This window comes from Hyperolius riggenbachi, chromosome 5 (assembly GCF_040937935.1).
Source record: "Hyperolius riggenbachi isolate aHypRig1 chromosome 5, aHypRig1.pri, whole genome shotgun sequence".
NCBI lineage: Eukaryota > Metazoa > Chordata > Amphibia > Anura > Hyperoliidae > Hyperolius > Hyperolius riggenbachi.
In genome coordinates, this window is record NC_090650.1 from 421,188,319 (window position 1) to 421,209,637 (window position 21,319).

The 21,319-nt window shown below is 44.4% G+C and overlaps 1 protein-coding gene across 4 annotated transcripts in view; it reads right to left on the minus strand.

Annotated features, from left to right (window-relative positions):
- ADCY8 (adenylate cyclase 8) overlaps positions 1–21,319 on the minus strand; it is a 383,431-nt gene that overhangs the window by 75,595 nt on the left and 286,517 nt on the right. For all 4 annotated transcript variants that reach the window (XM_068238028.1, XM_068238027.1, XM_068238031.1 and 1 more), the window contains one exon: positions 11,402–11,603. In XM_068238028.1, the coding sequence (XP_068094129.1) occupies positions 11,402–11,603 (202 nt within the window). The remainder of the gene's footprint in view (positions 1–11,401; positions 11,604–21,319) is intronic.

Genomic DNA, 21,319 nt, shown 5'->3' on the forward strand with positions numbered 1-21,319 from the left:
TCTCCCAGTGACTGACTGTACCAGATTTGAGGCCTCTGCCATTAAGAGTGTATGAATAGCAGCAATGTAATTATTCCCCTTGAAAATCAAAAGGTGAATTTTGATTGGCTGTTGTAGGCTACACCCACTTTCCTGAATATTAGTCCCAGTCACCCAGTGGCAAACTGTGTCAAGTTTGAGAACCCTGCCAATAACAGAATGGCTGAAATCAATTTAAAAAATCTGATTGGCTGTTTAGTGAATTTGGACCCCAGTCACCCAATAACTGACTGTATCAGGTTTGAGACCTCTGCCATTAAAGGATACCACAGCTGAATAAGCAGATAACTCCAGTGTGTGGGGGGTCAAAAGTACATACTGTGACCTCCTCCTGCCCCCTCCGTCTGCCGCTGTTCGTGCACTATTCATGCCGGTGTCCCGGCGACTTGCTTGACCCTTGACCTGAACATATTTCTTCCCTCTTCACTTCTGGCCGGCGCATAGCTTTCGGCTCAGAAGCACGCTGTCCTCTCCGTCTAATCTGGGCTGCGTGTGCGCTCCATTACACCAAGCGTCACATGATTAGCATGTGACGCTTGGTGTATTGGAACACACACGCAGCCCAGATTAGACGGAGTAAAATGTAATGTAGATGTTCCCCCTTGAAAATCAATAGGTACATTTTGATTGGCTGTTTTTAGGCTCCACCCACATTTCTGAATATTAATCCCAGTCACCCAGTGGCCAATTGTGTCAAGTTTGGGAACCCTGCCATGTAAAAAATTAAGTTGTTGGCGCCGCACAATTTTTCTAACCTTGACATACAGTCACTCTATCAAGTTTATCAGCTTTGGGGTCCTTGGTATCAATACTTTGTATATTCCCATTGAAAAATAAACAAATCTGATTGGCTGTTTGTGGCTCCGCCCCCTTTCTGAATTTGAACCCTAATCACCCAGTGACCGACTGTACCAGGTTTGAGGCATCTGCTATTAACAGTATAAGAATAGTAGCAGCTTAAATATTCCCTTTGAAAATCGAAAGGTGAATTTCTATTGGCTGTTGTAGGCTCCACCTACCTTCCAAATTCTTAATCTCATTCACCCAGTGACCAACTGTGCAAAGTTTGAGAACCCTGCCATTAACGGTGTAAGAATGCCTACAGTTTATATTTTCCCAGTGAAATTTGTTTTTGGCTCCACCCACTTTTTGTAACCTGGACACACAGTCACTCAATGACCAAGTTTGTGAGCTTTCAGGTTCCTGGCATCAAAAATGTGTGAATGGAAGCAGTTTATCCTCCAAGGAAATCTGATTGGCTGTTTGTGGCCCCGCCCCTTTAGTGAATTTGGACCCCAGTTACCCAAAGACACACTGTAGGAAGTTTGAAGCCTCTGCCATTAACAGTGTAAGAATGACAGCAGTTTAAATATTCCCCTTGAAAATCAATAGGTGCATTTTGATTGGCTTTTTTAGGCTCCACCCACTTTCTTGAATCTTAATCGCATTCACCCAGTGACCAAGTGTGGCAAGTTTGAGAACCCTGCGATTAACAGTCTAAGAATGGCTGCAGTTTACATTTTACCATTTAAAATGAATAGCTGCAATTTGATTGGCTGTTTTATGCTCCGCCCACTTTTCCTGGATTTGTAACCTCGGTCACTAAGTGACCAACTGTGCCAAGTGTGGGGACTCTGGCTTGATTACTGGCAGAATGGCAGCCTTTTACACTTTTCCCATTGACTTGAATGGGTGAAATCTAATTCGATGTTTGTAGCTCCGCCCACGTGTGCAGGGGGGACGCGAGACCCCCAGAACATATCATCCCAGGTAGTAAGGGATCTGTGTACCAAGTTTCGTTCAAATCAGTCATGCCCTTTTCGCGTGATCGCGGCACATACACACACACACACACACACACACACACACACACACACACACACACACACACACACACACACACACTACACACGCACGCACGCACGCACGCACGCACACACACACACACACACACACACACACTACACACACACACACACACACACACACACACACACACACTACACACGCACGCACGCACGCACGCACACACGCACACACACACACACACACACACTACACACACACACACACACACACACACACACACACACACACACACACACACACACACACACACACACGATTTTATATATATAGATTTATCATTTTCTAAAACTCTAAAATTTGTTATTCTTTGTTAAAGCGGATCCGAGATGAAAAACTAACTATAACAAGTAACTTGTCTATATATCTTATCTAAAGTTTAGAGTTAGTTTGCACAGCAAATCTAGCTGCAAACAGCTTTAATAGAAAATTATTATTTCTTCCTGGGATACAATGACAGCAGCCATGTTGTTTGTAAACATTACACAGAGGCAAGCTTATCTGCATCTTGAGCACTCAGCCTGTGAAAAAAACCTAATCCCCCCTCCTGCCTTCTGCCTCTGAAATCAATGGCTAGTAACACCTCCTCCTCCTCCTCCTGCCCAGACTGAGCTCCCAAGAGCCTTTGCTACTGCCAAGGCTCTCTGGAAAAGCTGTGGGCAAGGCTTGTTTAGTTTATAGGGAGTATTAAAACAAAAAAATATTTGGCTTGAGGAATGCCCTATAAACAATAGGAAAGGAACACAAATATGCAATGAGTAAAAGTTCACCTCGGATACACTTTCAGTATATCAAGCCCAATACCCCCGGGAACCATCAGAAGTACCCCCTGGGGTACATGTATAACACGTTGAGAACCTAGGGTGTAGGGCTCCCTGAGGGATAGACATCTTTATCTGGCAGCCCTGATGATGTGACTGGAGGTAGAAAGGTTGCCTTTTCCTGTATGGCATATGTAATAAAGCTGCAGTATCCAACAGTCTTCCTTATCCTGAAGATGTATATACAAATGTATCTTCGAGGAAAGAACTCGAACAAAACTGAACTTTGAAAGGCAGCAGTCTTAGAAAGGTTAAGAAATCACTCTCTGTAGTATACTGGAAACACCCCGTCACCAAACGTAGACAATAAATACTGGCATAATCAATAAACAGAGGTGCCAACAAGTATAAACTGTGCTAAAAACAGTTTAAAAGAAAAAACGCAAGCCAAGAACTTTCTTTGGATACAACTCAACTTTGCAACGCGTTTCGCAGGGAAAAAAAACTGTTTCTTCGGGCAAAAATTAAATGCAGTGTCTGAGAACCAGTCTCTGGGAGTTCAGTGCCTCTGTCCTCTCACTTCAGGTGTCCTTTAATAAATTAACCCAATAGTGTGTCTGGTCTCGTGTTTGATTCCTGTATTTGTGTTACCAAAGTATGTGACTTCTGCTGCTTATATTTACAACAGCTGCACAGATTTAATTCCCGGCTGCAAATTTGTTTTCTGAGTGAAAAGAGCCAACATAATTTGGCTTCTTTGTGATAAAAAAAAATCCAGATCTTATTTAAAGAAAATTGCCGAAGTTTTTATTTGGTGGAACGGAGCGCTGGCACTAAATCTTGTTTTTCTCGAAACTTTTTGTTTTTTGTTCAGAGTCATTTATGCAGAATGGTAATTTGCACAGCACAGAAATCAGATGGCTGCAGAATAAAACGAGACTGGCTGAATTTACATTAACATGCTGCACAGCGATTCATCTGAATTGTATTACATGGTAGCCGTGCCAGAGACAAACAAGCCAATGTTTTTCTTGAATGACTAATACGACCCGGGCCAAATGCTTCATTTTACTGATTCAAAGTGTAATTCCAAGACTTCTATCCTTTTTTTTACTCCCTTCCGGCACCAAGCTGCCCTGAAAAGATAAAGGCCCCACGCTCCCAGCGTATAAGGTTTTCAGTTTTTTTTTCTGGGAATCTTGTGGCCTTGGCCCCAGCAACATACCCTGGGCCACACCAACCTTCAAAGTCCAAAACTGGAGGTTGGCTGCTCGACAGGTCAGCCATGTCCCTTCCTGCAGTCCCCCATGCAAGATCTTAGGAAAAGCCAGGAAACTCCTGATTCTTAAAGTGGACCTGAACTCTTGCACAGGACATAAGGAAACATAGAGAAATGCACGCTGTATGTATTTAGAGAGTTTAGCCTGTCTAATCCTCCCTCATCTGTGTCCAATCACAAGTTGTAATTTGATCTCCTGGCCAACCTATACTGGGGGCAACTGTACCTTGCTAACCTATACTGGGGGCAACTGTACCTAGCTACCAACACTAGGGGCACCTATACTTGGCTACCTACCTATACTGAGATTGTTTTTGGAGGCTCACCACAGCTATAACGTGCAGTGCAAATTGTTGTGTGCTGTTGTGTGATCATTCCAATTCAGGGGGTGGAGTGTGTGAACCTTGGAGGTGGAGGACGGCCCAAAGTGTCCTGATGTGCAACTAGACCTGGGTGGAGGTCTTACAGTCCGGTGAGTTTAAAGCGGAACTGAATAGTTAAAAACAAAGTGTTTCTGTTACCTGGGCCTTCTGCCAGCCCCTTGCAGCATTCCTGTCCCACGTCTGTTCTCCACGATCTTCCTTTCTCCCGCCGCCAGCTAGTTTCGTTACCATCGTACCATCGCCCGGGGCGCGCAGGCACAGTTGCCGTGTCGATCGGAACCGAAACTAGCTGGCGGTGGGGGAACAGAGGATCGTGGAGGACCGGTGCAGGACAGGAAGGTGCAAGGGGCTGGCAGAAGCCCCAGGTAAGTGAAACTCTGTGTTTTTTAAATATTCAGTTCCGTTTTAAGCACATAGGGTTTGGTGGTGGTGCTGTCCTAATGTGTGGAGCGTGGAGAGAACCACATTTCAAGTGAAGCATAGGCCTGAACACCTGTGATAAGAGAACTGTCAAACTGTAATAGGGACCTTTGATGAGCTGCAGCCCTAGTAGACGTCAAAGTACTGTTGCGTATGCACTACCTTTTAATCAGTTGATTTATGATTGTAAGAAGGAGCAGCTCCAACATGCAGACTATGGCCTCAATTCACTAAGCTTATCTCCTGTCTTTAATAACGTTTCTCTAGTTATCACCATGGTGATGAGGCATGTAGTATTCAGGAAACATTTTACCTCAGGCACACCTAACGTTAACTCTTCTGTCTTTAAGTTAACTCTTCAATCCTTAAAATAACTCCAGAATTCTAAAATTGCGTGTGAAAATAACTACAGAGGAGGTAACTTAACTACAGAGGAGGTAACTTAACCTCCTTGCCGGTTATCCCGAGCTCAGCTCGGGGTAACCTACGCAGGAGGATTTCTCAGGCCTCGCTGGGCTGATTTGCATAATTTTTTTCCCCTACACGCAGCTAGCACTTTGCCAGCTGCGTGTGGTACGCGATCGCCGCCGCCACCCGCCGATTCGCCGCTACCCGCCGCGCCGAGCCGCCCCCCCGCCCCAGACCCCTGCGCTGCCTGGCCAATCAGTGCCAGGCAGCGCTGAGGGGTGGATCGGGATTCCCTATGATGTCCCGCCGTCCATGACGTCGGTGACGTCATCCCGCCCGTCGCCATGGTGACCGGGGAAGCCCTGCAGGAAATCCCGTTCTGAACGGGATTTCCTGCTTACTCTGATCGCCGAAGGCGATCGGAGTGGGTGGGGGGATGCCGCCGCTCAGCGGCTATCATGTAGCGAGCCCTGGGCTCGCTACATGATTTGAAAAATAAAAAAAATATATAAAAAAAAGTTCTGCACTGCCTCCTTGCCGGCGTGAATTGAACCGGCAAGGAGGTTAAGGAATGAAGAGATAGTATAACTCTCTCACTGCGTGGTGGCAAGTTTACTCTTGCCTTATTATCTCCAGCGTGATTTTAGTGAATTGAGGCCTATTTCTTTTAGTCTACCATAGTTGGGTGTAGCACTATCCTCCAAAGGGTGGAATAAAACTAATAGCGAAAAAAATATATAAATGGTACTGGAAGGGATACTTCTTCTCTCATAAGCTAATTGAGAAGTTTGTGGTTGCCTAGTAACTTTACCAGATTGTGTTCAACTATACTAAGCTGTGTAAACATTACAGAACATCACAGAAAATGTTCTGCAGTATCCAGGGAAGAACTTACGCTACTTTGTTTGCTCAGTAATTACTTAATTACATGACACTCCGATCATTTATCCTGCAACCAGAGTACAAAGAAACACTCAGGGATATGCAATTTTTTTGTTTTGTTTGGGATGTAGCTTTACGATTAGGTGGAATTTAGGTAGGTTTAGGAACTGAAATACATGTACGCTTTTACTAACCATTAGGGTACGTTTCCACTTGAGCGGCGCGATTTCCTCGCGGAAACCGCGTCAACGAATCCGCATGCGGTTGCGGATTCGTTGACGTTTCCATGCGGAGTTTCACGCGGAATCGCCCGCGGTTTTAACAACGCGATTTTAACCATGTCAATGCCGGCGAGCATTGACATGGGTTTTTAGACGAAATCGCACGCGGAAACGCCGGGAAAACCACAAGACTAAAGAGGTTGCAGTTTTCCTATTTAGTTACATTACCGACGATTCGCGTGAGGGTGTGCGGCGTGCGAATTCGGATAACTCTGTTGTGCAGATTTTTCCTGCACAAGAAAACGCAACGTTTTCCTGACAAGTGGACACAGGCTCCTTCACTTTTATTGGTTATGCGAATTTGCATGCGACGAACGCATGCGAATTCGCGTTAGTGGAAACGTACCCTTAAAGTGACGTTGAAGCAAAAAAAAAAAAAAAATCATGATATTATGAATTGTATGTGTTGTACAGATAATGAATAGAACATTAGTAGCAAAGAAAAAAGCCTCATATTTTTATTTACAGTTATTTAGCCTTAGTTGTATAACATTGCATCATTCTCTAATATTTACAGTTTACAAACTACAATCTGTATTTAGACTATGGAACAGAGCAGAGCTAATGACACTTTTAATTTTCTTGCAGTAAAACTTTAAACAAACAAGAAACAGCAAGAGGCAGGTTGAGAAAAGTGGTTCAGAAAACAGCACTGTAGCCGAGCCGACCAATCTTGGTCGGAGAGCTCAGAGAAGCTCTTTTGCATAGATAACAACTGAAAATTCTTAAAGAGGCACTACAGCGAAAAATTGAAAATTTTAAATATGTGCAAACATAGACAAATAAAAAGTAGTTTTTTTCCAGAGTAAAATGAGCCATAAATTACTTTTTTCCTATGTTGCTGTCACTTACAGTAGGTAGTAGAAAACTGACAGAAGCGACAAGTTTTGGACTAGTCCATCTCTTCATAGGGGATTCTCAGCAAGGCTTTTATTATTTATAAAGAAATTTCCTAAAAAGTAATTAAACAACGATGCTGGCCAGTTTCCCTGCTCGCTACACAGTTTTTTGACAGTTGGGCAGAGCAACTGCCATTCACTAAGTGCTTTTGAAAATAAATAAATCCCTGAGAATCCCCCCATGAAGGGATGGACTAGCCCTAAACCTGTCACTTTTGTCAGATTTCTATTGCCTACTGTAAATGACAGCAACATAGGAGAAAAGTAATTTATGGCTCATTTTACTCTGGAAAAAAACGTACTTCTTATTTGTATATGTTTGAACATATTTTAAATCTTAACATTTTTCGCCATAGTGCCCCTTTAACTCTTCCTGTACTGGAAACAATATGGGACTCATATCTGTGCTACTAATGTTCTATTTCTTAGCTGTACTACACATACAAATCATTATCACTTACATTTATTTTCCATGCATATTCCCTTTAAGATACAGAGATAAACATTGAACTGCCTGCCTGTGCCAAAAATACCCACGAAGAGACCGTCAGAGCCCAAACTGTCAGGGGAGCATTTACACTTACGCCTCTCTGCAGCTACAGTCGCAACAGAGAAAATACAGTTTTGTAGTGTTTCAACTTCGGAGACTCTGTAAAAAATGTTCTCGGGAACAACTCGGAGGGAAAGCACATCTGATTTATCTGTTTTTAGCTAGTTTCTTTCTTTCTTTTTTCTTTGCTGTTTCGGAAAGGGGAATGTTTCTAAGCCATAAAAGCATGCAGGCCTTTTATCTTCTTCCCGGTGAAAAGTTTTACTTGAAGACCCCAGGAGAGTAAACTACAAACACACTCATTCCAACCCTCTCCAAATTTTTCAACTTTTATGTTCACTGAGAGGCTTTTCTTTTTTTCGGGAGAGAAGCCGCAACCGTGCGGTACTGCTCAGCCCACATCTATTCTGCAGGGCGGTTAAAGGGACCCTGTCAGTCTAGTGCTGGGCATACACGGCTTGTTTTTGAGCCATTAAGATGGCTCGATAGATCATTTCCGACATGTCCGATCTCCCGCCCGATCGTTTCGCCGCTCGATTCCGGATTGCAGTGAATGGAAAAAGATAAGAAAAACGAGCGGAAGATAAGAGAATTGACTGTGGAATCGAGCGACGAAACGATCGAGCGGGAGGATTGAGCAGTAAAAATGAGCCGTGTATGCCCAGCATTAAACAGTGCCGAAACTTAGGTCAAGTAACAAACAAAGGTCCGAAACTGGACTTAAAGTGTATCATTAACTAGAAAGGTGTGTTTTGCTTTTTTTTTGTGTTTTTAATTAACCACTTTACCACTGAGGGGTTTTACCCCCTGAGCACCAGAGCAATTTTCAGCTTTCAGCGCTCCTTCCATTCATTCGTCTATAACTTTATTATTACTTATCGCAATGAAATGAACTATATCTTGTTTTTTTCGCCACCCCTTAGGCTTTCTTTAGGTGGGACATTATGCCAAGAATTATTTTATTCTAAATGTGTTTTAATGGGAAAATAGGAAAAAATGTGGGAAAAAAATATTATTTTTCAGTTTTCAGCCATTATAGTTTTTAAATAATGCATGCTACTGTAATTAAAACCCATTTGTCCCGGTTATAAAACCATTTAAATTATGTCCCTATCACAATGTTTGGCGCCAATATTTTATTTGGAAATAAAAGTGCATTTTTTTCAGTTTTGCATCCATCCCTAATTACAAGCCCATAGTTTATAAAGTAACAGTGTTATACCCTCTTGACATAAATATTTAAAAAGTTCAGTCCCTAAGGTAACTATTAATGTTTTTTTTTATTGTATTTTTTTTTAATTACATTAAAAAAAAAATTGGGGAGTGTGGGAGGTAATGAGTTAATTTATTGTGTAAAACTAATGTATTTGTATATGTAAAATGCTTTAGGGTGTAGTTTTACTATTTGGCCACAAGATGGCCATAGTGAGTTTGTGTTCATGCGACCTGTAAGCGTCCGGAAGGACGCTTACAGGAAGCACTACGAGGCTGGGAAAATTACAATGATCGCGCTGTTTCTCATAGAAGCAGCAGATCATTGCGGGGGCTTAGATCAACGAACGGGAATGGATTTTACCATTCATTGATCTCCGGGCAAGCGGGTGGCGGAGTGCACAAGTGGCGGGAGCGCGGACAGCGGCGGTAGCGCGGGAGGTACGAATTTCTCCGTCCCTTGGTTTTATAAGGGTGGAAAAAGGGACAGAGAAATCCGTACCGCCGGGGGTAAAGTGGTTATGCATTAAAAATAGATCTTTTTATTTTTTTTTTAAGTATACCTGAGCTGAAGCTCCGGTACAAAAACACATACTTAACTAACAAGTGATAAGGCTCTAGATCCTCCTGATGAGGTTTCCCAGGGCGTCCTCCAGTCCCACATTGCCATTCATAAACCCTCCAGCTGATCCTGTATGGTCGGGGTGTGTATGCGGGGGTTAGCTCACCTAAACTGCGGCGCATCCCCCACAGGAGACAATCTCACTTTTTGCAAGATCATTCTCGCTAATCAGTACTGGAATCCCCATCAGACTGGACCATGCAGGAAAGAAAACCTGTAAGGAAAAAATCTACCCTACGGGGTACTCACCTCGGCAGGGGGAAGCCTCTGGATCCTAAAGAGGCTTCTCCCCCGTCGTCCTCCACACACCCCTTCCTCCAATGGGTCCCCCGGCAAAAGTAAACAAAAATAATCCCAGTCACCACTGCAAGCAGGCACAGGTGGCTTTCTGCTTGGGCCCTGGCAGAAATAGCCACGCCCGATCAGGCTAGGCTATTTCCACCAGATCCCATTGGAAAGCTGTTACTGCGTCTGCACGCCTTGTCAGCTGACTTTTTTTGTGTCCCAGCGCTAGATTCCCTCTGCTAAGGAGGCTTCCCCCTGCTGAGGTAAGTACCCCCTAAGGGCACTTGTTTCCTTTCATGTACACGCTAAAATCACTCAGCAGGGTAACAGAAATCACTATTCTGCCAGCAGATAAGGGAAGGAGCTCTGTAGAACTCAACAGATCCGACTATCACTCCAAGGTGATCCCACTGCTCAGTGGTTCAAACACACATGAACTGCTAGGCAGAGACTGCATGAGTATATTTACAAGAAATGCGCTTCAAGCTGCGTTCCATCTTCTTACACTCCTACCTTCTAAACCAAAACTTCCTGCTCTGAAGGCAGAAGTGTAAGAAGATGGAATGTGGCATGGAGCGCATCAGAAAGGAGGCACCCCCCCCCCAAAAAAAAATATGACAAACTCCAGGATGATCTCGCTTGTCATCAACATAAAACCCTTCTCACCAACATAAAACCATTTAAAACAAAAAATAAAATAAAAACCTTTTAACATTTAAAATACCTATACTCTCTCCCTGACCTTCCTCACAAACATAGACCTCCATGCAGGGCCGGGCCGAGGCATAGGCTGGAGAGGCTCCAGCCTCAGGGCGCAGTGTAGGAAGGGGCGCACAATTCATTCAGCTGTCATTCCTAATTGTGTATGAAGCAGAAAGAAATAAGAAAAGGGGATACATGGCAGTGACTGCAAGCCAGAGAACTAGATATTAAGGTGTTGGGGAGGTTGTAGGCCCTGTGGCCCTCTTAGTCTAATAGCAATCAGTGTGTGACGGCTGGGGTGGCAGGGATGGAGGGGCGCACTTTGGTGTCTCAGCCTTGGGTGCTGGAGGACCTTGTCCCTGCTCTGCCTCCATGTCCTAGCACCCCCTTTCCCCCAAGCATCTAACTCTAACCTATACAAGCCAAAGAAAAAAAAAAGAGCTCAAATATTCTATACTCAACTAATGAAGAAGCCAAGTGATAAAATCCAATTCACCAAGATCTGCAAAGGAACCACTCAGTGCCAAAACAACCCGATACTATATGACCACTGTGTAATCTCAGGTGCTGCGTTCAGCAGTCAGCACCCCATTCAAGTGAATAGACCACTCACAGCAAACTAGTGATCCTGTGCTAGACCGGTCCTCACCATAGCATTATTTCATGCGTTAGCCTCCAGCTGTTCGCCACGGTCATACAAACATATACATCACAAGGAGCACGTGTCTCTATTTCGATTATTTTTGATACGGAGCGTTCCGTGCTCCACTCCTCCCTCCCCCACCAGCCTTTCCCGCGGCGAAATGACTTACGATATTGATTACGGCTCCGAGGAAATTAATCATAATGGATGCAAAGATGATGACGTTCCTGGCCAAGTAAGTCTCATTAATCCAGCAGCAGGTTTTGCGCAGCACCAGGGGTAGACATTTATAGTCTTCCGCCGTCGTGATCAGGACCAGAGCCGAGTGCAGCATGATCAGGATGGAGAACTGGATCACCATGGGCAACAACCTGCAGAGAAACAATTACAGAGAGAGACTATTACAGTGGATATGAACTCTTGTACAGGACAGAAGGAAAACCTAGAGAAATGCACCCTGTATGTATTTCGAAACTTTAGCCTGTTTCATTTTCCCTTATTTTTGTCTAATCACAAATTGTAATTTGATCTCCCCTTGTGTCACATGACTGCCATGGCAGAGATGGCAGATGAGCTCATTTGAAAGCACAGGATGTTAACGATGTGTCTGCTTCCATGAAAGCAGGAAGCAGAAACAGTGCAGATTGATTGTAGGATTTGTATCAGCTGTAACAAAAAAAAATGTTTTAGGTTTATTGTTTAAAGGTTATTATGCTGTTGCTGATTAGGATGAGGTTCAATTATTGGTTAAAGTTTCTCTTTTAAGGGCAAGTGAAGCGAGAGGGATATGGCGGCTGCCGTATTGATTTCCTTTCAAACAATACCAGTTGCCTGACTGTCCTGCTGATCCTCTGCCTCATAAACGTTTAGCTATAAATCCTGAACAAGCATGCAGCAGATTCAGGGCTCGTTTCCACTATCGCGAATCCGCCTGCGTCCAACGCAGGCGGATTCGCACATGTAATGCAAGTGGATGGGCCTGTTTCCACTGTAGCGTTGTTGAGGTGCGTTTTTTTCAGCGCTGAAAAAACGCACAAAAGAGCCGCAGAATTCGCCTGCGAGTGGAATGCATGCGAATCGCATGCAATGTATTTAATAGGGAAATCGCATGCGTTTTCCCCATGCGTTTTTTGCCGCAAATTCGCATGCGAATTCGCATAGGTACCAATGTAAATTCACACAGGCAGTGACATGGTTAAAATCGCATATACCCTCACCTATGCGAATTCGCGTGCGAATTCGCGGCAAAAAACGCATGCAGAATCGCATCTGCATGCGATTTCATCAGCGGTGGAATCCAGGCGATTCCGCACCGCAATAGTGGAAACGAGCCCTCAGTGTTTCTGACATTATTGTCAGATCTGAAAAAATTAGCTGCATGCTTGTTTCTGGTGTGATTCAGAAACTACTGCAGTCAAATAGGTCAGCAGGGCTGCCAGGCAACTGTGGCACGAAAGAGCAATTCTACAGCAACTACATTTTTTTTGTTTTGCCAAACTTTATTATTCACCATTCACATAAATCCATGACCGGTGAAAGCATAAAAACCCTGTGCCTGAATTTGGCAGCCAAGACAACCAGTACGGGGGGCTTTATAACACGCTGTTCACTTTTATCTCTCCACCAGCGCTGGAGCGGGATAGAAGAGGCGACAGATAAAACACATCAGGCAATTTCTATATCTCTGCACTGTGTAAACACAACGCTGGTACATGAAAGGTGTCGCTTTACCGATGCTACTTTCGGTGGAAATTTGGAATCGTTTTTAAGTGTTGTTGAATTCTGCAGCCTCTGAGAAAGAAGAAAACACCTTTTCAGCCGCCTCTCCGCTTTGTTGGCAAATAGCGCGGATTTCACGAGAGCAATTTAACTAAGTGCATCTCCGCTGAAGTGCGGCTTTGTCCCACCGTCACAGCCGAGAAGCATGCTGGCCTCTCGCTGGCTGCCGCAAAGAGATTTGGATTTTGGATTTCTGTTATAAAGCGAGTATTTGAATAAAGTAGCCAAAGGGAACCAGAGGGAAAATCCTATATGAATTTATGTTACATTTATTTTGTGTTAGTATATTTTACATTTAAAGGAATACTGTAGGGGGTCGGAGGAAAATGAGTTGAACTTACCCGGGGCATCTAATCGTCCCCCGCAGACATCCTGTGTTGGCGCAGCCACTCACCGATGCTCCGGCCCCGCCTCTGGTTCACTTCTGGAATTTCAAAGTCTGAAAACCACTGCGCTTGCGTTGCCGTGTCCACGCTCTCCTGCTGATGTCACCAGGAGTATACTGCGCAGACACAGACCATACTGGGCCAGCACAGTATGCTCCTGGTGACATCAGCGGGAGTGAGGACATGGCAACGCAGGCGCAGTGGTTTTCAGACTTTAAAGTCTGAAATTCCAGAAGTGAACCGGAGGTGGGGCCGAAGCATCGGTGAGTGGCTGTGCGGGCACAGAGTATCTGCGGGGGACCATTAGAAGCCCCGGGTAAGTTCAACTCTTTTTCCCCCAACCCACCTATAGAATTCCTTTAAAGAGAATCTGTAACAAAAAGAACAGCACCTGGGGGTTACTTACCTTGGGGGCGGGGAAGCCTCTGGTTACTAATAAGGCTTCCCCCATCATCTTCGCCCTCTTAGATGCAGTGCTGGCAAGTGGCAACCCTTGAAAAATCTTGGCACAGCTGCAAAATTTACCAGCCGCAATCCTGCACCGGTACAGTAGCGGCTTTCTGATGGGCTCAGGCGAAATGGCCAAGCCTGATGTTCGGGGGCTGCCAGCACTGGATCCCGGAGGGTGAAGAGGACAAGGAAAGCCTCATTAGGGTCCAGAGGCTCCCCCTCCCGAGGTAAGTACCCCTCCCAACCCCCCCTGTTTTTTTGGGGGGGGGGTTTATAGATTCTCCTTAATTGCAGGTTGCTAATCAGCATTCCCACATCCTGTATTATTCATGTTTTTTATACATTTACAGTAAGGTCCATAAATATTTCGACAGGCAACTTTTTTTTTCTAATTTTGGTTCTGTAAATTACCACAATGAATTTTAAAGAGAATCTGTATTGTCCAATTTGTACAATATAAAACGTACCAATCGATTCTCTGTGATCGCCTGGATCTCTATCTGCCGTTTTCGCCGCTCCCCGCCGCGATCCTGGCTTTTAATTGCCAGCTTTAGGCAGTGTTTACAAACAAAAAACATGGCCGCTGACCAGGAAGTGATGTCTGTATATATATATATATATATATATATATATATATATATATATATATATATCATGTTACTGTATACTACAAGTTTTTATTACATAGTGAATTATCTGCACTCCAGTCAGGCATTCTCAGTTTCTCAACATGGGCAGCTCCCTCCCCCCTCAGACAAGCTGAAATTGAGAGCAGAAAACTGTCTGTGAGGGATAAGCAAAGCACACACACAGAGCCTGCAGGGGGCGTGGAGGGGGCGTGAATAACTTCTCCCCATCACAGCAGAGGCAGTGCATTCCTTTCTGGGTCGACAAAGCTTGACAAAGAAAAGAAGATTAGATACATTACAGAGACGGTGCAACTAGAAAAGGCTGCAGTAATCCAGACTACATTAGAACAGGCATAGGAACTTATAGGATAGAAGAAATAAGGCTGAAATTTTTGTTATAGAGTCTCTTGAAATGAAACAACTCAGATGCAGTTGAAGTGAACAAAATTATTGCACAAAAATGTGAAAGTAAGAAGTTTTGAATCAGGATGTGAGGCAACTAAAGAATTTTTTTTATCACAATCCCATCATTTCAGGGGGTTTAAAAGTAATTGGACCATTGACTCAAAGGCTATTTCTTGGGCAGGTGTAAGCAAGTCCGTTGTTAAGGGATGCACCTGACAATCTGAAAAATAAAAGTTTCACTCCCCTGGGCCTTCTTCCAGCCCATAGAAGTCTATGAGGTCCCACGGTATAGTTCCACTCTGAGCCAGGCCTCTGCTCTCCCCTCCAGAAGATCGTGACCTGCATCAGGACCCGGATCCTCTGCCGCGCGCCTCTCCTGATTGCGCCTCTGTAGCCAGAAGAGCGCTTTGCACTTGCATAGTTCAATTTTCTCTGAATTGAAGAACTAAGTACATCTACCATTGTCTATTGTTCAGGGGCGTAGCTAGAAATCCCTGGTCCACCCTGCAAAACTTTGGATGGGCCCCTCCCCTTCCTGCACAGATTAACTGAGATCAAATGTTATTCAATTGGCTAGTGCACACTTGAATGTGTTTCCCCATGCAGATAAAAAGTAAACAGACAGCAGTGAAGCACTGCAAGCATTTTCTCTATCAATTACATTAGCTTCTGTGATAGAACATGCATGTGTCCACACATACAGGCACACATGGTGTGCAGAAAACGCATAAAGAAAACCGACAGACGAGTGTGTTCCTTGACCTCAGCTTATCACACTCACTCTGTCCATCCCTGATGGAGCAGAACTGACTGCAGACTCCTCCAGCATCACTACAGTACACAGCACTTGGGAGGGGGTGGAGAGGTTGGGGTCGGAGCTCTGCAGACTCCTCCAGCATCACTACAGTACACAGCACTTGGGGAGGGGGTGGAGAGGTTGGGGTTGGGGCGTTGTACACAAGACCCTGCTGAACACTGAATAGGGACTGTCTACAAATCTTTGTCTACAAAACTTTGTATGATTCGTTATCAGTGGCTGAACAAATTCAGTCAATAGAACAATTGTGCAGAGAGCAGAAAGGTTTTTTCTCTCCGTGCCCTTAGTTGTCAGTCTCTCAGGACAGAGAAAAGAAATTAAGGTACGAAAGGTACGAAAAATGATAGCTATAACTATAAGTATCTCAGGATCAAGAAAGGAACTTGCGTGACAAAGGAAAAAAATAAATCAATATATTGCAAACTGAGAAGTTAAAAAACAGAATAGAGATCAAGAAATGATTGACATTCGCCATGTATTTTGTTCATGTTGTTTGATCCACAATCAGCCTGCAGGTCATCATCTTAACTATTGGCAGACATGAAAAAAAACAGACAGCAGCAACAGTTTTTTTTTATTTTTAAATAGATATTTATATGCTCAGAGGGAGATACAGGTTGCTTGGCAGTTGGAAACAGTCATTAATTCCCACAATGCAACAAGGATCCCACAGTATGGTGTCAGTACCTTGGTCCTGACATCACACTATGGGAGGGGTTTCACCACAATATCAGCCACATAGACCCCTCTGATGTTTTATTTGAGAAAAAGTAAAACATTCTCATGGGAAAGGGGGCATCAGCTACTGATTGGGATGGAGTTCAATCCTTGGTTACAGTTTCTTATACAGCAACCCCAAAAAAGATGCTGTGGACTACAGTAGGGATGAGCTCAAATGTTCGTCAAGATCATCTTCTCAAAGCTTTCTTCGGAAAGGAGTGGCATTCCTATTTATACATCAGTGAACGGCCAATCAAGGTGTCTGCTCTGTACATGTGGCGGCTCTTCTGCTTGTTAGAAGGTCACAACCTCATGGTTCACCTTCCCATTGACCAACGTCTCGCCCTTCAACTTCAGGTGACCCCAAGAATTCTGCCGCCAAATCCAGCGCTATTCCCACCTGCTGTGTTCATCCCTAACTGAACGTCAAGCTTTCAAGGAAAAAAAGAATATCTTTATCAAATCCCAATATGCATGTCTCAGCCACTAATAGCTTGTAGACAGAGAAATAATTTCCACAGTTATTTTCCCAGATGACAAGCACGGAAAATATAATGTAGCTTCCGCTCCCAGGGGTCTCCGGGCGAGCGTGAGCTGACGGATCATATTAAACTCCTATTACGGGGACAGGATCAGCCGAATGAGCGAAAGTTACGTGATTTCATACTAGCCTGGTGCAGCAGCTGCTTCCCAACAGGGGGGTTCATAGAGATTTGTGGTGGCCTATTTAATTATCAATGGATCTTAAAGGACACCCGAGGTGAAAATAAACGAATGAAATAAACAATTGTATCTATCCTCCTTCTCCTAAAAACGACTTTTTAAGATATTCCATAGCTTTATTTTATATTTAAATCTACTTTATAAGTTTTTACTATTTTATTGTTTTTGCTCAATGACACATTCATTAAAGTATGCCAAAGCTAAAATCTATGAACTATTGACCCATTTTATCTCTTTCCTGCTCCCAGAAGCCATTTTCTGCTAGGAAAGTGTTTTATAGTTGGAATTTCTTATCAGTGAGGGTCCCACTGTAGTCCGACCCAGTCCTGACAGGAACTGCCACTTACACACCTGATGTTTAACTCTTTCAGACAGAGAAAGAAAAAAAAAAGGAGCACAGCATAGTTATTTGTGTGCTAGGCACTGTACATACACATGTCTATCGCCTCATGTCACATGTCACTTCGGGTATCCTTTAAAGGACAACTGTACTGAGAGTTATATGGAGGCTGCCATATTTATTTCCTTTTAAGCAACACCATTTGTCTGGCAGCCTTGCTGATCCTCTGCCTCTAATACTTTTAGCCATGGACCCTGAACAAGCATGCAGCAGATCAGGTGTTTCTGACATTATTGTCAGATCTGACAAGATTAGCCACATGCTTGTTTCTGGTGTTATTCAGACACTCCTGCAGCCAAATAGAGCAGCAGGGCTGCTAGGCAACTGGTATTGTTTAAAAGGAAATAAATATGGCAGCCTCCATATACCTCTCACTTCAGTTGTCCTTTAACTCAAGGCACTGATGGTTTCCTTGTCCTAAGTGTCACCCACACAGGGGTGGAACTACAAAGCATGGGGTCCCCCAGCAAAACTTTCGTGCCACCCCAGTGATGGTAGCTACAAGTACGCTGCTACTTATCTTTGAAATTCTAATTAGAAAGCGCTGCCTGCAGCAGAGGGGGATGGGGGCGTTAACTTACCTATGCCTCCGCCTATAGCCGATGGGTTACACTCACGTCCCACGTAACTACTTCCTCCTTCAAACACAGAAGGAGCAAGTAGTGGCGTTACGTGGGACGCGAGTGGAACCCACAAGCTATAAGAGACATAAAGGTAAGTTACACTGGCGTAACAATAGGGCCTGCAGCCCGCTCAGGGCCGTTTTGGGGGGCTGGAAGCATGAGGGGAGAGTTATGGCCACATTCGGTCACCTCGGGCTCTCCCCTCTGCGCTCCCCTCCAGCATCAATACATTTGGGTATGCAGGCGGCGTGCAGCGGCAGTTACATACCTTCCGTGCGCTCCAGCACGGACGTTCCTCCCTCTAGTGTCTGACGCGACTTCCTGTTTATACAGGAAGTCACGTCAGAGGCTAGATATAGGAACTTCCACGCTGAAGCACATGGAAGGTATGTAACTGCCGCTGCCCGCCGCCTGCATACCCAAATGTATTGATGCTGAAGGGGAGCGCAGAGGGAAGAGCCCAAAATGAGGCCATAGCTCTCCTCTCATGCTGCGACCCCTCAAGCCCCCAGGGGGGGGGGGGGGACCCGCTCAGAATATTGCAGCGGGGCCCGGTGAGGCCTACTTACACCCCTAGTAAGTTATCACCCCTCTGCCGCCAGCAGTGCTATCTAATTTACATTTCGATTATGAGTAGCTACGTAGCTACTTGTAGCTACCATGACGTGAGTGTAGTGGGATGTGGGTGTCAAAAACACCCTCTAGTGAAACGATACAGGAGACAAAAGTGGGAGCCCAATGGTGTAGTATGGCAAAAACAATGGAACGTAATAAAAGTAAGAAACTACTCACAAAGGTGGGTTGCAGGGGGGCAACCGACCACAGGAAGCGGGTGGAGACAACAAACCCGACTCCACTCGGGGTGGTCCCTAGGAACCTGGATGCGGGCGCTCTCCTTGGTAAAAGAAAGGGGACAGATATCCGCCGTGGTCAAAGCCACGTGTGGTCTGTACCCACCCCTCAGACGGGTGAGGTAAGGGGGTATGATTGCACAATAAGGGTATAAGAGGCGCCCTGGTGTAATAAAAGCATCTAAAAGCAGTTTAAAAATGGAAAATAAATTTGAGGTAGCTTACCTCAGTGACAAAAAAATCTTTGTATTTTACAAAGGTTTTTATTAGTAGCACAGGCAACGCGTTTCGCGGGTCAGAGCCCGCTTCCTCAGACCAATAATAGTGCCAAACTAAATGACAGATTCAGCAAAGGGAGGCTCCCTTTGCTGACTCTGTCATTTAGTTTGGCACTATTATTGGCCTGAGGAAGCGGGCTCTGACCCGCGAAACGCGTTCCCTGTGGTACTAATAAAAACCTTTGTAAAATACAAAGATTTTTTTGTCACTGAGGTAAGCTACCTCAAATTTATTTTCCATTTTTAAACTGCTTTTAGATGCTTTTATTACACTAGGGCGCCTCTTATACCCTTATTATGACGTGAGTGTGGCTATCATAATCTTCAAGTGTAGCCACCAAACCACCTGATCTGAACGGATGGGCCCCTTTATTTATCAGAGGTAGTGATGTAGTAGTTGAGGTCCCCCACAGCTCTGGGCCCCCATGGAGGAACTGCTCCCCTGTAGTTACACCCCTGCACCCCGAGCTTGTATTTAACAATGTAGAGAACTCCTTTATTCACCATTGTTAGGGTTGGTGCACACCTAGTGCGCTTCTGAGTGCTTTTTAAAACGCCTGCGCTTTGAAAAGAGCTTGACTAATGTGTTTGAATGGGACGGTGCACACCAGAGTGATGAGCTTTTTTCCCCAAACACAAACGCGAGTCCCTGCAGCATTTCTGCTGATTTCTGAGGTGATTCAGTCTCAATGTTAAGTATAGGAAAGTGGAAAATCACTCTGAAAAGCGCTAGATCAGAGCGATTTTCCAAGCGTTTTTGTTACAGAAGCTGTTCAGTTACAGCTTTACTGTAACAAAATATAAAAAACTCTACACCAAAACGCTCCAAAAATCGCTAGGAACATGCCTAGAATCACTCAGAAAAATCACATCAAAAAGCGTTGAGCGTTTGAGATTACGCTTGCTCGTTTTGGTGTGCACTGGCCCTTAACACCTCTTAAAGTCCGCTCCATGCCAACTGGCGTGAGTGGAGCGGCAGCCCCAGGACCACTCCACGACAATTGGCATGAAGTCCTGGGGCGGGGTTTTGCAGGAGATTGCGCTCACCGATGCACTGCTTGTCCTTCCCCATTCCATAGAATAGAACAGGCTGTAAGGTAGGGAGTCCGGCAGCATTTCGGTACAATGCTCATTCCTAAACTGCCACCCAAAACAATCACTGAGGATCATTTTGGGCAATAAAAAGTGAGGAAAGGCCGGAGGCAAAGTGTTTCCAACTGCAGAAATACTGTTCTCTGCAATGTTTCAGAGCATATTGTATGCAAACAAAAAAAACATCATTCATATATTAAAGAGGCTCTGTAACAAAATTGTCATCCTTATTTCTTCTATCCTATAAGTTCCTATGCCTGTTCTAATGTGGTCTGGCTTACTGCAGCCTTTCCTACTTGCACAGTGGCTGTATTATCTCTGTTATATGATCTAATCTTCTCTCCTCTGTCGGCTCTGTCGGGCTGAGGCACTTAGACTGGAATATGCAGGGCTACTTGTGATTGGCTAGAAGCTATACACACCCTCTCCAGGCCCCCTGCAGGCTCTGTATGACTCTCACACTCTGCTTATGTGAGCCTATCACAAGCTGATTAGTTTGTTTGTAAACACTGCCTAGAACTGTTAATTACAAGCCAGGATTGCACCAGAGAGTGGCAGAAACAGCACAGAGGGGCCCAAAAGAACATTATGAATAGAATGGTATGCTTTTTGTTGTAAGAATTTTAGAGTACAGATTATCTTTAATGGCAATAAATGATATAATTAGAGGGATAGTTTTATTGGATGCATCCATATTTACCTTGGAAATACTGTTCTCTGCAATGTTTCAGAGCATATTGTATGCAAACAAAAAAAACATCATTCATATATTAAAGAGGCTCTGTAACAAAATTGTCATCCTTATTTCTTCTATCCTATAAGTTCCTATGCCTGTTCTAATGTGGTCTGGCTTACTGCAGCCTTTCCTACTTGCACAGTGGCTGTATTATCTCTGTTATATGATCTAATCTTCTCTCCTCTGTCGGCTCTGTCG